This window comes from Amblyomma americanum, chromosome 1 (assembly GCF_052857255.1).
Source record: "Amblyomma americanum isolate KBUSLIRL-KWMA chromosome 1, ASM5285725v1, whole genome shotgun sequence".
NCBI classification, from domain to species: domain Eukaryota; kingdom Metazoa; phylum Arthropoda; class Arachnida; order Ixodida; family Ixodidae; genus Amblyomma; species Amblyomma americanum.
In genome coordinates, this window is record NC_135497.1 from 133,101,107 (window position 1) to 133,117,878 (window position 16,772).

General features: G+C 47.9%; 1 protein-coding gene across 1 annotated transcript in view; it reads right to left on the reverse strand.

The window, feature by feature from the left end:
* Positions 1–203: 203 nt before the first annotated feature.
* The window catches only part of LOC144136150 (melatonin receptor type 1B-like), a 50,646-nt gene continuing 34,077 nt past the window's right edge, over positions 204–16,772 (reverse strand). Inside the window, exon 2 of the mRNA XM_077668223.1 lies at positions 204–3,488. Within this exon, the coding sequence (XP_077524349.1) occupies positions 2,226–3,437 (1,212 nt within the window). The 5' untranslated portion in view covers positions 3,438–3,488 and the 3' untranslated portion in view covers positions 204–2,225. The remainder of the gene's footprint in view (positions 3,489–16,772) is intronic.

Sequence of the window (16,772 nt, forward strand, 5' to 3'; positions counted from 1 at the left end):
GTGTTGCGACCCAGGTTGACCTCGCAGTTTACTGCGGCGGCTGTGAAGGTTGTATACTATAAGGGTGTAGAGGGGGGAGAGGAATGCAAAGCGCGTGGACAACGCCGATGATGACTACGACACGATCTCGCAGAACGACGCGGGTACAGCTATCGCTGTAAAATAACACCATCGTTCAATCGCAGAAATCACCCACAACAGTTGCGCTGTAATTGCGCATTACAGTGAGTTTTGTTTATTTTTCTATGATATGGAGAACATCAGATTCGACAATTTTGACTGCAGGCTTTGCAAACGCCGCATACAGTGACCAAGCGAATAATCGTGGTGTGCAGCCTAACCACCTGCTTACGTCAGCAATCACATCCTTAATACATAAGCTTCGAGGCAATCGCTGCGGACTGTCTCCATCATTCCATTTTTATTCCAGCTGAGACTGGCGATGGTCATATGATGTCAGAAAGCTCTTAAAACTCAGAGAAAGGGAAAATAAACAATAGAGACACTAAACATGTTTATGGCACTAAATTTTTCCACCAAAACGGAAGTATAGAGTCCCTTTGTTGCATAACTCGGCGGGCTGCTAGTCTGAGCGTTTATTTATTTTGTTGGGCTATAGTGCACGACCGATTGCGAACGTACGTCCGTTTATCAGCACCATTTCATGCGTTTCGCGTTCACAACCGTCGACGTGATCTCTTACCTACACAAGTCGCGAACGGCAAAAGGCAGGGAGCACTTACACTAAAAATTCATCAGTGCCCTCTTGACAAACTATGTGGGTTAAAGTTCACGTGGGTTAGAGTGCTGCGCTGAATTTACCGTTCATCAAACCCCATAGTTTTGGCTCCTCACCATGTACCGTCTAGTGTTTGCATACTAAAAAAACTGTACTATTTAGTAGAGCCTTTGTCCAGAGTAAAGAGCCCACTGCGGACATGACCGAAGCTGGCGCTGGACTGTGTACTCCACCCTCGGCACCACTTCTGGCACTCTTGTTCCAGGGATCGAGAAGGGTAGGGTAGTCCAGAGCTTCAAACCAGCACTGGCACAGGCATGAGCCTCGAAGAACTGCCCGACGTCGGCTCACTGGGATCTTTATTTCTGACAGTGGGCAGTGGGATCTGAACTTTTGATACAGTCTGCACCTCATGCAGCAGTAATTCCACAATTTTTATGTTTTGAAGCAAAAGACGCCGACTCGGCATTAAAGAAGACAACCCTAATTGTGAAAGCTGCATTTTTGCGAACCGTAGTGCTTGAAGTAATCTAGCGCTCTCACAGCTTACAAAATTAAAATTTTAGAAGGCATTGATAATCTCTCCATTGTGCTCACCCATACATTGTTTAAATTAATCGTAACATGACAGACGCGCTACAAATGTATTAGCACAGCTTAGTTATGGAGAAAATGCCTCGTCTTGACAAATACTGCATTTCAACCGCTTTACAGTTTGCTTGTGTTTCCTAATACTGGAAGCTATTTCTAGTTGCTAAATCATCACGAGTTAATTGTTGCACAAATTCCACCTTAAGCCAGTGCTACTAAACGTAACCGCGAATGCATCACTGGTCTGGACACGGTCACCTTTTTATTGGTTTTACTGCCGCTACAGAACACACTGGTTATTTTGAAAGTGTGTAGTTGCTTTCAGCGCAAGAAGGTTCAATTTTCCTGGCGCTCTGTAGTCAAGCTTCGTTGTGCAGTTATCGCGGCACATCGCGCAGTAAAGGACACCACGGCTGAGCACACCAATTCAGCCGCTATCAAGATGCAGGTGGCGCAAAAAAAGGAAGAAGAAAGCAAGGCCCTTCTTCTCAGTCGATCACTTCCCGGCGATCGATCGCATCCTGTCCTCCGGCCCGCAGCCTGCCCTCCTCGCCAGCGCCAACAGCGAGCGTCGACTAAGCCCCGTGCCGCCTCACGCGGCGCTTGTCGCAGCGGCGTCTCGGAAACGGTGCAGCAATCAATCGACGCGTGGTGCCGCAATGCTGCACTACTGGTGTCGCACCTTGAGGGCTCCAGCACCGCACACCGATCTCTCCCGAGCTGTTGTCTCTCGGGAGAACATGTGGGGCGCGCACGGTATAGTCTGGCGCCGATCGAGGGAGGCCGGTGGCCGACCGGAAGACAGGTCGTTCTTGATCGACTGGCTCAGGTGGCACGCGCCGGCGTACGGGACACGCAAAGGCCGCCCCGCTGCGCGTCGTGGGGGACTTTCGCGTCAGAGAAAGTCCTCCTCCACGCGAGTCCGGCAGGCATCTCCTCCAGCAAAACTGAGAAGGCCCATGGTCGCAGCCTTGCCGTAGCGATGCCTGCGCTCGCCGACGCGGGAGTCCATGCCCACGTGCACCCTGATCGAGCTGGTCGCCTTGTCGTCACCGATGGGCGGCTTGCTGAACTCGGGGTGGCTCTTGCAGCAGAAGTAGTGGACCAAATAGAGAAAGCCCTGGCGGAACGCGTCGTGCGTGAAGGCGTACACGCAGCCGCAGATGCAGCTGAAGCATTGGGCGGTGAAGAAAAGCGTCTCGACCGCAGAGGTGCCGGGGCTGGAGCTACGCATAGACGGGCTGATGATGACCGTCAACAGGAACGGAAGCCACAGGAGAAGGAACAGCGCGTACGCAATCGTGTTGGTGCGCAGCAGGGTTCGCTGGAGTATCTCCTCACGAGTGGCCAGGCAGTTTCGCAGCTCCAGATTGTACGTATAGTCTCGTTGCTCGTGCATGGCCTTGGCGAACACCGCCACGGTGAGCGCGAAGGGCACGCAGAGTGCCACGAACATCTTACTCTCGCGCATGTCCCGCTCGCAGACGTCCAGGCCGCCCGTCACCAGCGTGACCACGAGCACAAGTGAGATGGCGATGGTCCAGGCTGCCAGCACCAGGAAGACGACCAGCTTGGCGCCGCACACGGACGAGTAGACGTCCCGGTCCTGGCGGCAGCTGCGCACGTAGTTTTCGGCCGCGATGAAGAGGAAGGTGAACACGGTGGTGTAGAAGCCCAACAGGGCGGGGTACCACTGCCAGCGGCAGGTGAGCAGGCTGCCCTGGCTGCCGGCCAGTATGGCCACGATGGTCACCGGGAAGCCGACCGAGGACACGAGCAGGTTGGCGAGGGCCAGGTTCGCCAGCAGCACGTTGCCCTTGCGCCGCAGGTTCTCCTGGATGAACAGCGACGAGATCTGGAAAATGTTGAGCGTGGTGCCGAGCACAGCCAGCACGCCGTAGAGGACGAGGCTCATCAGGGCGTTGTTCTGGTACGGCATCCATACCAGCACGGGCTCTTCGCCTGCTCGCGCACTGGAGTTCTCTGGATGCGGGAAGACTGGTGCCGTGTACGTGACAGACGGAAGGCTGCTCTGCTGCTGACGCGACGGCTGCTGGGGTACCCTTTTCAGCAGCTCCAGGAACAGTGAGGCAGCAGATGCGCCCATCAAACTCCCGCCCGCGGTGGAGCTCCACCAAGTGGTCGGCGCAGCTGGGAACTGCAGCAGAAGCACAAACAGAAATGTTTGGCGGCGGTTCTCTCAAATACGTACCTAAAATAACTCGCTGTCGCAGCAAAACATTAAAACTTTACTTCCCATTTGACATCAACATTAATCCTAGTAAACGAAGACAGAAAACATTCTCGAAAGGGGTTTGTTTTAGCAGCCACTGTCTGGTCCTCAGTTTGCTACCGAGAAGGTTCAACGTGCACTATGAACGTTTTCTTTGCTAAAATGTAAATAAAACATCTCCAAACTTATAACGGCAATCAAACAAGAGCCGAATTTTGTAGCTTAAATCCGGAACCTCCGAGGCTATTCTTTTATAATTTCTGTTTTGTTTTTTTTTAAACATATCGCTATTAAAAACAAGCCACACATTGCACAGCTGCTACTTCCAGAAACCGCTGGCTTCTGCTCTCGGGACATGCTCTCCGGGTGCGCTGCTCGTCGTGCCCAACTGGGCAATCCCAAGAGAGACCTGTAATCATGGTGACGTCCCATGCACATTGCTGGCTAAACGTTCTACCTCTATGTCTTGTCATTTCCTGTGTCTTTTCTCCCCATGTGTGGGGTAGTCAACAGGTGATTAGGCCTCGTTAGCCTCCGTGCCTTCCTATTTTTCTCTCTCTCTGTTAACAGCGCCCTACCAAGTCAGTTTGTGACGTTAACAGTCGCAGGGTGCCTAAGCGGTGGAATGAGGACCGCCCCCTCGTGGCCTTCGAATGTAGGGCTCCAAATTCACCTGCTGACATACCTTGCTCCAGCGAAGCTCAAAGACGACGAGCCAGGGGAAGCACAGCTGTGCCAATCATTATTGACTCCCATTTTGCTATCGGTCACTTTGCGTCACAACCAGAGCCGCTGAGTGATTGTCGGGTGACACACGAACGACGTTTGCGCCTAAATATGGCGACACCAACGTTCCTTTCTTCCGAAAAATCTTTGGTCGGCGAGATAGCTTCCGGCTGACTCCGAACCGCAGGGCGGTGAGGGCAATCGCGTTTGCATTATTTATTGGCGTTTGTCGTAGCCAATGATAACCTGTTATTATTGGCTCGTGGGGGCCTCGAAAAGAATACGTAACTTCCTAGGGGAACCCGAGAGAAACGCAAGGACGCAATGAACGCGTGGACATGCGTGTGGCAGCGCGGAGAAAGTATTGAGCGGACGGCCAACAAGCCATTCGCGGTCCTCCGATCGGCGCCGCGCACCTACCGACCACACAGTCGCCGCCATTTAGCGATAAGCGGGACAGTTACGCTCTCTGCGCTGCGCGGCAGCTGAACGCTCACTCACGACCCTGTCAAAAGGAGCCGCACTGGGTGGCGCGCCGTTCGCTATGACGCCTTTCAGTCAGTTGTGCCGATACTTGAGCTAGTAAAACATGCATATTGATATTATGGTGAAGCGCCGTTTTCTTGAAAATACTAGCTCAGTGCGTACTCATTCTCGACATCCTGCAGGAAGGCGACGATGATATGCGCGTACTGCTCAGATAACGTGCATTCCTTTAGTGCCTGTTTTTTGAAGCTTTCCGCTAGACGCGCATGCAACAGCTTACTTGCTTTTGCATTCTACTTCTATTTTTATTTATTTCATCGGTGAAAGTGATTAGCGTTTACTCAGCTTCCGACATTTTTTTTCCTCATTCCCACTTTCATTGCGTTTTATTTATGGGTTAAATTGTAGTGCTATAGAATTTTATAACGTCTCTAGCTCCTCAATTACAGAAAATCGGGCGCACCTTTTCCTTTCCCTTTTTTTTGTCATATGGACAACACCCACATAAGCGAAATAAGCTGCGACAAAGCCCTACAGAGACTACCTCTGTTAGCGAGCATTAAACGCCTGCGGATTCGGTTAAAGGTCGGGCGTTATTTCTGTAACGTACAATCCAGCTATTTGTCCGACAGAGAAAGAAAGCCTGTAGGCGTTAACACTCTTCCGAAAGAAAAACACCTGCAAGCAAAAAAAACAACAACAAAACAAAACAATGTTCTTCGTCGAAACAGGGCGGAAAACTAGGTAATTCAGTAGCGCTAGTCCGTAATCCAGGGAAACCTCTGGCCGCTCCATCCCTCGCCTGTACCAAACCTACAGCGATTCGCAACCCATTTTAAAAGAGCCGCGGCGATCCGTTAAAAGCTTCCGGTTAGCCACCGGGCTGACGAAGCGACGCGGTATACGTGCGTTCAGTTCCTAAAATAAGTCGAGAGAAGGACGACAGAAATCCATAAGCCAATAAAAACGCCGCTGTTCCAACTCCTACGCGCTCTTGGTCTATTTTCACAACTGGTGCTGCTGGCGCATCGATCCGGCGCCGTCCCGAGGCTATACGGAGGGGAGGGGGGGGGGGGGGGGGATCGCCGCAGACAAGCGCCAGCTCGAGTAAACACTGCACGGACTGCCTCTAAGAACGCGGCAATGCCACCAGGTAGCGCCGAGCACATTTACATGCTAGTATGAAAACCTCCCGTGGCATATGCCCCCCACTGATTTCACGCAAACCTTGTTTCCTTTTTTTTATCTGCTCGCGGAGGTCGCGCCCTGTCGCAAGGACTCGGCTCGAATAAATGATCGCGCAGCCAGGTCGCTGCGTTTGCATACAAACATGTGCCCCGCATCATCGATCCCTCGCTAATCGTCACGCGCGGTAGCTACGAGGCGCAGCGCCCAGGCCCCCCGGCGCCCGCGTGCTTGCATCGTTGGCGGCTACGAGGTGCAAGCGCGCCACTCAATGCTAAAGGAGGCAGGCCGCCTTGTTCGCCACCTTGCACGCCTTCGCTCCCCGGTCAGCTTCCGCTACTCCAACATTGCCCTTCGTTTCCGCTCCCGTTCACTGCTAGAGTAGCGACGACAGTCTGCGAAGTAGATTCATCGATAAATTCACGATGCAGCAACTTCGAGAACGAAGAGAAGGGTGTATACAGCGGAAAGCATGGTATGTTGTACCACGCAACGCAACACCACCTGTCACTTCTAGAACACTTTGTTTCCTCGCACTGCCATGCCACCCCTTCGCTCCTGGGGAGAAGGAAAGTCTGGGCTATCTTTTCATTTGACAGAGCATGGAAAACATAGTGCGTATAACGGTGTAAGACCTGCCGTGGGGGCTCTGGTGGTCTGCAACCGTGGCCAAGGCCACAACTCCGATCCCCGCCACGAAGACTAAATTTTGAGCCGCAACAAAGATCGCATATGCTGAGATGAGATTTCGGGGCTCGTGAAAAAATCGCCAGGCGATCGGAATTACGTCGGAGCTCTCCACCGTGAGATCCAGCTTAGCCCACGGGTAGCTTTGATGTGTAAAACATTTATTAACAAGTAATAGTGGATTGTAGGAAAATTGTTGTTTCTGGATTATCCTCTTTAAATTAAGGCACATCCAGCAACTCTGACAGACGGATAGATACAGTAAAAAAGATATTTAGCACTTTCCTTCCTCATTCAGGGAGGTGACAGTTGTCACGTGATCAGTAAGCGTAACACCGGGCATTTCTTTTTCCGAGACGTTTACGGCAATTCCGTCGCTACCCGGATAATCTGCTCACATGATCTTTTCTAGCAATTCTCATTTACTTGTACTTTCTTCAAATAAACTGCCAATCGGGTGTTCTTAGTCCCAAAAGCGCCGCAAAAATCTCTTGTTGCCTCGCGCACTTGGGGCATGTAAGAGCCTTAGTGTGAATCTAGATATGCCCCATCATTACTCTGCATTGCATGCATGGACAGCAAAATCGTCTACAAACGATTTCCTGCCTCCGTTCTATTTCTGCCACTGTCAGCCATCCTATAGAGTTATTCCATGACTAGATCCAGCGTTTTATTTCTCCACTGTGTATTTTCTGAACTTATTTTTGTTTGAAGGTTGCCGTATCACCTTCTCTATCCCCGTGCTCCCTGCATTCACTCATAAGCAACGAAGATCTCCTCTTGTCAGCAAAAGAGATACAGAGGTTTAGGTGTCTCAAGGCTCGTTCATATTGGTAGAAAGGGAGGAGGAGGGGGGGTCTGCCAACAACTACCGCTGTCACTTCTTAGCGAACAGACTGGGCTATATTTTTTTCTTGCTTCCTGTGCTTTGAACGCTCACCAGCCGATATATCCATAAATGCTTCTGTTAATCACGTGACCACATGCATCTAACGCTAGCCTAACTACTGTCTCTGCCTAATTTCCAGTACAAAATCGGTGCCATATCTTAAGCATACGACAGTGTTTTCAAATGTGAGGCTCGGCACCGCTGCATCCTTCCAGGTTTCGAGAATTACTTCATACTTAACGTGGGTACAAAATCGTGGATACAAAGAAGTCCTATGTTCAGTGGCAGCTTCATTATAAGTTTTTAATCAACTATTTTGGTCATCACCACAATCTGACGTTACTAATAACAGCCCCTTCGAGAACTCGTCTTGGATTATTAATTATACGAAAGACTTTCGATTTAGGGCGGGTCAGGTACTTCTTGTTCATCGTGCGGGACTCAGCTTGGCCCTATCCCTCATCTCCATAGGATAGCGCACCGCCTAAATAACTTGGGGGACACTTAACGCAACTTAAGAGTGGAATGCAATAGCATTAGAGATCCACATTCTTGCTAATTTTCTGTTTCTGTGTCATTTTTATGCGTTTCAGGGTTGCTCCTGAGGCACTCGTCAGCACTCAGCCGGTCCACTTCGATCACAAAGCTGAATCAGCAAATGAGATTGGATTGGTTGAGTGCTGATGCACTGCATGCACGTTCACCACATAAATGATTTTCCCGCGATTTTTCCTGCTTTCCTTTCTTACTTCTTCCCTGGGCGGGTTTTGATGACGTCACCAGGTCACGCGACCTCTCTCTACAAATCATTAATTCCGCCTGCCACGATGGAAAGGTTGCTCACAATCCGGTGGGCCGGTTGTCACGTGTTCCGGTGGGCAGATTATGACGTCACAAGGTCACGGACCTCTCATTCTGGTGGGCCGGTTGCCACCTGGCACGGTGGGTAGATTGTCACGGCGTCACAAGGTGGCGTGACCTCTGTCAACCAATCAGCGAATTTCGTGATACACGCCGCCATTTTTGTGAAATATGGACTCTACTGCTATCGCATTAAAAAAGTAGCCGGAAAATGTGGCTTTATTGTTGTGTTCACGGCTCCCGAAAAAGCTGGTGTGCATTTGCTGAGCAGTCACTGAAAAGAAAAACAATGCTGTGATAACAAACACACCACGAACTATGTTCCATGAAGAACGTGTTCCGTGTATGCTATTCCGCTTTCCTGCAATAAGATAATATACAAAAGCCACACTGGAAGGTTCCTTAGGAGAGCACCAAGTGGCCTTACGAGAGCACCGAGTGGCCGTATTATCACTGGCTGGCGCCGGTCATTCGGCGTAAGACTGTAGAAAATTAAAGGAATCTCCCCCATTTCTTTGAAACGTTTCTATGTCTCGAGCCTCGAAGCGAAGGGACCACAGTTTAAAGCTTTATGAATTTCTCTAAAGCTGACGTGCTCCGATAATCGTTTTTTCTGCGAACAGTTCGCGAATCGAATGCTTTGCCGCCACATATTTGTTAATGTTCTACCAAATGGAGCCTTTTTTCACTCGTTAAGTGCATGCTTTCTTGTTTTGTTAACGCGAAAGTGCACCCCTGCTGTAATGCCGAAAGGCGACGAAGGTACCAAATAAATAATAAAATAAAAACAATAATAAATAAACAACAAAAATAAAAGACATTATTCAACAACTAAACGCTTAAACACCTCATCTGCTTGGAAAAAATAGCACTCTATCGACAAAACATTTCAATGCATAGCCGCCAAGACCAAACGAACCTTCTATTCAAATACGCTCCCTAACATGCTGCGCACAAATCCTAGACACTTTTGGAAAATTATTAACCCGTTTCCTTGCAATGATTTTTCTCTGTTCGATGACCAACACAATCCTATTCCGGATACAAAAGTACCAGGAGCACTAAATTCTCTAACTTCATCACTATATGCTAACGTGGCTGGCAATAAACTTTCAGATTTTCCGCGATATAATTACGCCGTCATGCCTGCCCTTTCTTTTCATGCTAATGGCATCGCGAAACTAAGAGATTCTTTATAGGTCTCGTCCTCACTAGTAGTTGACGACCAAGCTACTAAAGAACACGAAACGTATCACAAGCATCATTCCATCGTACATATTTAAGCAATCATTATTATCCGGAGTGGTGCCCCAGGACTGGAAGGTAAATAAGGTGATTCCAGTACCAAAAAAAAAAAGAAGTTTGCCAGCTTTCATGCCATCGCTTTCACACCACATCCCTCACAAGCAATTGTTCAAAGTTAAAGGCGCGTATAATTCATTCGCACAACGCAAATTTCTCATATATCTTATATCAGTAAATTTTTTGCACCCCAGTCAGCACGGTTTGCGTAAAGGAAGGAAGGACTCAGCTATATTCATTAATGACATCAGTTCTAATCTAGATCTAAACATACCAGTGGATACACTGTTCTTGAATTTCGAGTAAGCCTTTGACAAAGTGCCCCATAAACGGCTTTTTCTTAAACTTTCACGTCTGAACCTTGACTCGCTCATTCTCGATTGGATACAAAACTTCCTCACTAACCTTCAACATTTCGTGTATGCTAATGGACATTCCTCTACCTTGAACCCCGTTGCTTCTTGTGTGCCACAAGGTACAGTAGTCGGCCCTTTTCTTTTTCTAATTTACATCAATAGCCTGCCTACTGGTGTCAGTTCTAACATGCGATTATTTGCTGACGACTGACTGCATGATCTTTCGACCTATAGCTAACAGCCACGATACCTTATTATTGCGAGCTGACCTGAACTACATTAGGTCTTGGTGCAGCAAATGGCTCACGTCCCTAAACTCGAATAAAACGTGAATAATTACATTTCACCGTAGAAAGTCCTTTCCTTCATCTAAATACTTTACTGCAGCGGTGGCCAAGTGGTTGACCATCCGCCTCACATGCGGTAGGTGCGGGGTTCGATTCCCAGTGCCACCCGGCACCCACCGGTGATAAAATGAGTTCAAGCTTTCCCCTGGTCTGTTGCTCGTTTATTTAGGGTGAAATGCTTGGGAAATGGGTCTTTGACACCACCTTGAGAAGTCGAAAATACTTTGTGCCATGGCGATGTTTGGCCATAGATGCCCTTGCGCCATATACCTAAACACTTTATCTCAGGCTCCAAAATTTCCGCATTTGACTCTTATAAATACTTCGGCGTCACTATTTCCCGTTCCCTTAACTGGTCTGCACACGTCTCTAACATAACCAAAGACGCCAGCCGCGTGCTTGGTTTTTCACGCCAAAACATACGACTAGCACCTCTTTCAGTAAAACTGCTGACCTACTTAACGCTCGTTCATCCCAAACTGGAATACGTACGCGCAGTTTGGGACCCTCATCAGTTATATCTTTCTCGCTCCCTCGAACCCATCCAGGGTTGAGCAGCAAGGTTTCTTCATTCTGACTACTCCTTTCATTCAAGTGTCCTTAATCTGAAGTCCAAATTTAACATTGTATCCTGCATTTCACGTCGTAAAATAGCTAGACTATGTCTTTTTCATAAATTTTACCACTCGCCACTTGGAAACTGTGTCATTATGCCTGCCCACCACGTTTCTCATCGTTATAATTACAGTAATGCACTCTATTCACCATCAGCACATACCACTGCGCATCTAAACGCTTTCTTCGTCCAGACAGCAAAGGTCTGGAATCGACTTCCTGCTCACGCAGTTCTGATCCAGTAGACTTCAAGGCATTCATTGAAAAACCCATGGAAGAACAACTGTAATAGCCCACCCCTCATGTAATATCCCCGCGAGGGCATTCCAAATATAAATAAATAAGTAAAATATAGGACACGACATCTGCGATAAACGTGGCAGGGCAACACAGGGAATGGGAGATGCTCCAGGCGTACAAGATTGACAGGGTGGGCGACAAGTGAATCAGTGCCCCGTCCGTGACGCTGGAAAAGAAATAGCTGGACTTCGCTCGTAGGCGCATGCCACGACTTAAGGGACGGTGTTCAAGGGTAGAACTGTTTCCTTTTACGAGGCACCTGCAAGTGCTTGGTGCGGTTAATATATTTCAAACGTGTGTGCAGTAAAGCTGAGTACAAGTCTACCGCTTGTCCTGTCTCTGTATGTTGCGTCTGCGTCTTTTAATCCGCTATAGTCGGATACAACTCAAGATCAAAGGAGCCCCTCCAGCCAATGGCATCGACCGATGCTCCCCCTTGACCCATGCAGCTGGACCTGCTAGAGTTAAATCGCAGCGGGTGGCAGATGAATGGGGAATAATCACGGCTTAATCAAATTAACCGTGGCGTCTTCAAAATCGGTCAACTCAACGCCAATGGCTGGAGGGCCTTCTTTGAAAGGAACCTATCGCTTGGTTCTTGAGTTTTATCCGACTATAGTAGTCATGAATTTCGGAAGTCGGGATCAACTAGCCCAACCAAACGCTCTAACGAGTACTTGACGCAGTCGTCGCTTGTGTTCGTGTTTGCGGCGATATTCGCGAAGTTCTTCCGTGTACTGCTTAGGGTGATCCATATTTTGTGTCACAGTAGCGAGCGACTGATAGGCGACGCGCTCTGACGTCGCTGAGTGGACGGCTTCGCTTTTCCTCGACGACGACGAGGTTGTGTCTGCCGTCCAATGAACTGAAAGTCCGCGCCGTAAAAAAAGGCTTTTAAACTGCACTGTTTGGGAATGGGAACGGGAGGTCTACATTGACACTGTTTCTCGAGGTGTTCACTGAAGCGACGGAGAAGGAGGAAAAAATATTGATACGAGAGCGTAACTAATAGGTGGTTTCAGAAGGAGAACCCATTCGTCGCAATCGTAATCCGTCCCCTCTCAACCAGGTATTTCCGGTCAGGCTTCGTACGCACCGGTTTTTGTGCCGAGCATTACGTGTGCTACATTTGACTTTCTCAGAAGACAGCCCAGCGAAGTGCCTGCTCGCAGAATACAATAGCATGTATTCTTTTCAATGTCAGCCTAATCTCAGACTGGCCCAATTAGCCATTGCTGCCACATGAATTATAGGCTGTAACCAATATTTACACACGCTGAGCAGCCTACGCAGACAGACCAATCTGGCAGTAGCCAAGGAATAACAATTATCCGAACGTAAATAGGGGCATTTAGTGGAAATATTAATAATAACTGATTATCAGGTTGTTTTGAGATAGCAAAGTTTTAGAAATTTGTTTTACCAGCACACTGGAGAACCTCGTACTTAAGGCTCCTGTTAAGGCTATTCGGTTCTCCTGTTAAGGCAATTTCAGTTCTGCCGTTAAGGGCTATTTTAGTAATGGCCAAGTTCTTGAAGCTACGTGAAAGTTACAATTCAAAGAGAAAGGGATTCCTCCAGGAAGGGCGGCATTGGTTTTGCCGCCCACCATCCCAGCCGGTGTCAACGATCACCCGCCCATTTCTCGACTGTGTCAAGGCTTCAGCAGAGGGCGCCTAACTTGTCAAAGCACAATGCACAGAATTGTTTTGCCCAGCAAACGCGCCCACTGCTGCTAGAAATGAGAGAGATTTAGCATCGCGGAGATGTACTAGCGGCGACGTATAGAGGATTACTGTATACGCTTCCCGCGCACGCGCAGTGGTTCCAGCCGACCGCGCACCTGCCAATGCGGGTGCGCAGCTGGCGTACAGCAATCTGGTATACGTCTCGACTATGCTAAATCTCTCTATTGTTGCTATTTGATATAATCGCCACAGTGTCGGCTGCGGTGCATGCAATAAAGCGTTCAACCGTTTACGTTTACTGCCCAATGAGGCGAACTCGCAACATAGTATTAGAATGTCCTTTACTCATTAGTAAATGAAGCATGAATACAAAGTTTTATGTCAAAATACATTCTCGGTGGTAAGCGCTTTCCGGTCAAAATGTTTCGCGTCACTGTGAGCAAGCTATGCCAAGAAAAATGGCGCGTAAAGCTGCGACCCCCAGCCAATGTCCAAGAATTCCTCGTCTCTCATTTTGTGACAGTCTTTCTTGCAGAAATGCTAACAACAAAAATGCTAATTTTGGCACCATTAAAAAAATTTGATATTGGCTACTGAATATGGGTAAATTAGCCATCATAATGTGGATTGTTTTATTTGACTCTATCATAATTTGGGAATTAAAGGGTTAAGCGAATGCTGGCGAAAATTCTAAAGCAGCCTTAAAGGCCTATTTGCTTATCGACAACTAATACAAAATTAGTCTAATAAGAAATGGCGCAAACAGACAACCTGATAGGCTAATAGATTCCCTGACACTGGGAAGTAATATTTGCAGGCCTGTCACAGTGACATAGGTCTCCATTTGAAGCACATGAACACCAACACCATTTGGAAACACTGCGACATCATACGGACATACCGGGCATACATCCTCTACACTTGCCCTATATACATGGGCAGCCTTCACTACGCTTTTTGGCCTCCCTGAACAACGCAGGCATACGCACTGGTGGTAAGTTGTTTATCAGCGAAGCTATCGCAATAAATAATGCGACTAGATGTGTCGTGTAAAACTGAGCCGGCTTCCCTGTGACATTCTGTTTAATGAATACCGCAATAATTTCAGACGTAAAAGAAGTTAGTGCTTCCGTTGTTTCATATTGTTCATAAAATGCTTCTTAGACTGATACAAACTCATATCAGGGAATTTCGCTAAGGTGGGCATGTTTATTTATTTATTTATTTATTTATTCAAAATACCCCCAAAGGCCCTCATTTGAGGGTATTACATGGGGGGGGGGGGAGTAAGTACAAAGCATTGTTATAAGGTTAAAGATATTGCACTAAAATAAAATAGAAATCACAAAATATTAATCATAAATAGGCATTCACAGAAAGGGTCGCAACAATGCACATAACAGCAAAATTTGAGCATAAATGACAATGACTGCGGCGCGGGAAAGCACGGATACTCTTTTTTGCTTTGTTTTTGCTTCTAGCTTGGCGTCCAGGTGCCCGCCCCCTCGCCATAATGATAACACAGCAAAGATATCAGATCCTGCGGCTCCCACTTCCTGTGCTATCTCCGCAAAACCGAAACTACTCCGAGGGAGACGATGCAGCGGGACAGAACTTTTGTTTCTCTCATCGCATTTTTTTTTTCTAGCATCCCGCGGCTTAAGGAATTTCTCGTCTACAATAAACGAGAATTGTATTGGGTTAGACATGTGGCGAAAACGGCGCAGCGGCGCATGAGTGCCGTTACTTGGCGGCTCGCACCGCGCGGACTCCCTCCTTTGGCAGATGCGGAAAGCCGTCGCAAGACGTTAGGGCGTTTCGCCCACGCCGAACTGCCGTGACGATTGCGGGTGCCATAAAGTCTCTGAAATTCTAGAGAAGCGTGTCGCCGCTTCCAGTAAATAATAAACAAAAACGGCAGACACCGATGAACGGTATTTTTTTTCTACGCGCTTAAACTGAAATCAGCTTACGTTGAATCCACTCCAAAAGGTTCACTATTCAGTTTGTACAGATCCCACGTTTTCCAGCTCTTACGTATTTTTCTTTCTTTCTTTGGGCACCGTGAAGAGCGTAAAATGGGGGTTCTACGCTACTGCCAACTATTATCGTTGTTTTTAAGAAGAAACTGCACGCTTCTTCTCGTGTAATTGTCACATTCTTAAGGCACATAGAATTTTTTGACCAAGCATAAGTATAAAAGGCGATATTCTTCCCCTGAAGTCAAGAAATGTCCGCCTCGCAAGAATTTCCAAAAACAACCTTCCAGGCAGGAAATGTACAGCAAAAAGAGAGCGCAAACCCAAGGATTCTCAGAATATGCCACGACAGTAATCGTTCCTGCGAAGCACAAATAAAACATGCGATATTCAGTCTGTGGAACTGCATGAAGAGCATTCCTTTTAAGTATCGGTCTCTTGGATGCGCGTGCTGTTGTCTGTCGTTTTATAGTCATATACCATCTGCAACGTAGCCGTCACTCCACGCACAACCTTCACGCGCATTTGCTATCTGGGTCGGATGCAAAGGAGCGTTAGCACGCTCCTTTCACATATATCACATCCTTAGGTTCCATTCTGATGTCTTTTTGCAACCAACCGGCAGTTTATTATAACGGCGTGCGAGTGCAATAACAAAATTTTGCTGCTGCCTTTGCTGCTGCTACTATCCTGCTATCAGATGGCACGTACCCATAAGGAAGGATTAACCAGAGTTCGGCGTAGAGCTTCGACAAATTTCGGGCTTAAGTATCGACAAAAGGCCTTCAATGGTGACTGTTTTGGAGCTAATTTCAACTTTTCAGAGCTAATTAAGATATTTTCAAAGCGCCAGCAGAAATTCGGTCTGGTAGCTTGTCCCATGAAACGCCGTGATAAGTAAATGTGACATTTATTCCCATCACTCCGGGTGCAAAGGTATCGGCTAATTCCAGATCAGACCAGAATTCAATGCCGCTTTTCCTAGTTTCATACAGAATATCAGTAGAGAGCTGACAACGCCAATGCGGTGTTATTTTACAAGGCTAGCTGAGTGGGGGACGCTTTCCGCTGTTTGCGGTGGCATTTGCGCAACGCGAGTTGCAGCGTGATTCGGAAAGGAAGGATGCGCTGCAGGTGGAGGTCTGAACCCGCTCTCCGAACGTCCCTTGGTCAGCCGCGCAAAGTCAGAAAAAGTACCATATTAGTCGCATATCGCTGTTTTTGTGCATGCCTTTCCGACGCCGATCGCGATAAGATCGCGATAAGCCATCGTTCTCCACGCGGTCTGAGAATGCCAACGCCACGCAGCTGCTGTAGATACGTTGCCGTGTTTAGTGACGGATGTGTTTCCAAGCAAGAAATGCGTTTAGCTCCATTCTTGGCAGTCTCAGCCGAACATCGCTCCGAAACCGAAGTGAATTTGACGCCTAAAGTGAAGACTAAACTGGCGCAAATTTCTGTTCAATTAGTCTTCGCAAGGACCAACACCATGTTTAAAAACATAGGAGGTGGGGCGCTCACGGACGCTGGAGGCGGCTGGGGGTATCAAAAGTGCGCGGTTCGGTTTCGTTCGCCTACCAACGCGTTTGAGAACTGTTTTTTTTTTTTCGTGTACAGCGGTCTAGGCTGCATAGTTTAACTGCTGTATTATAAATAAAATACAGCGTACGCGGCAGCATGTCGGACTTCACGAGAAGCATGTTCGACTCGGAGAAACACCCAATTGATAGCGCGTCTGTTGTGGGTATGTCTTGCATCATTCATAACACGCATTTATCGTGACGCTTT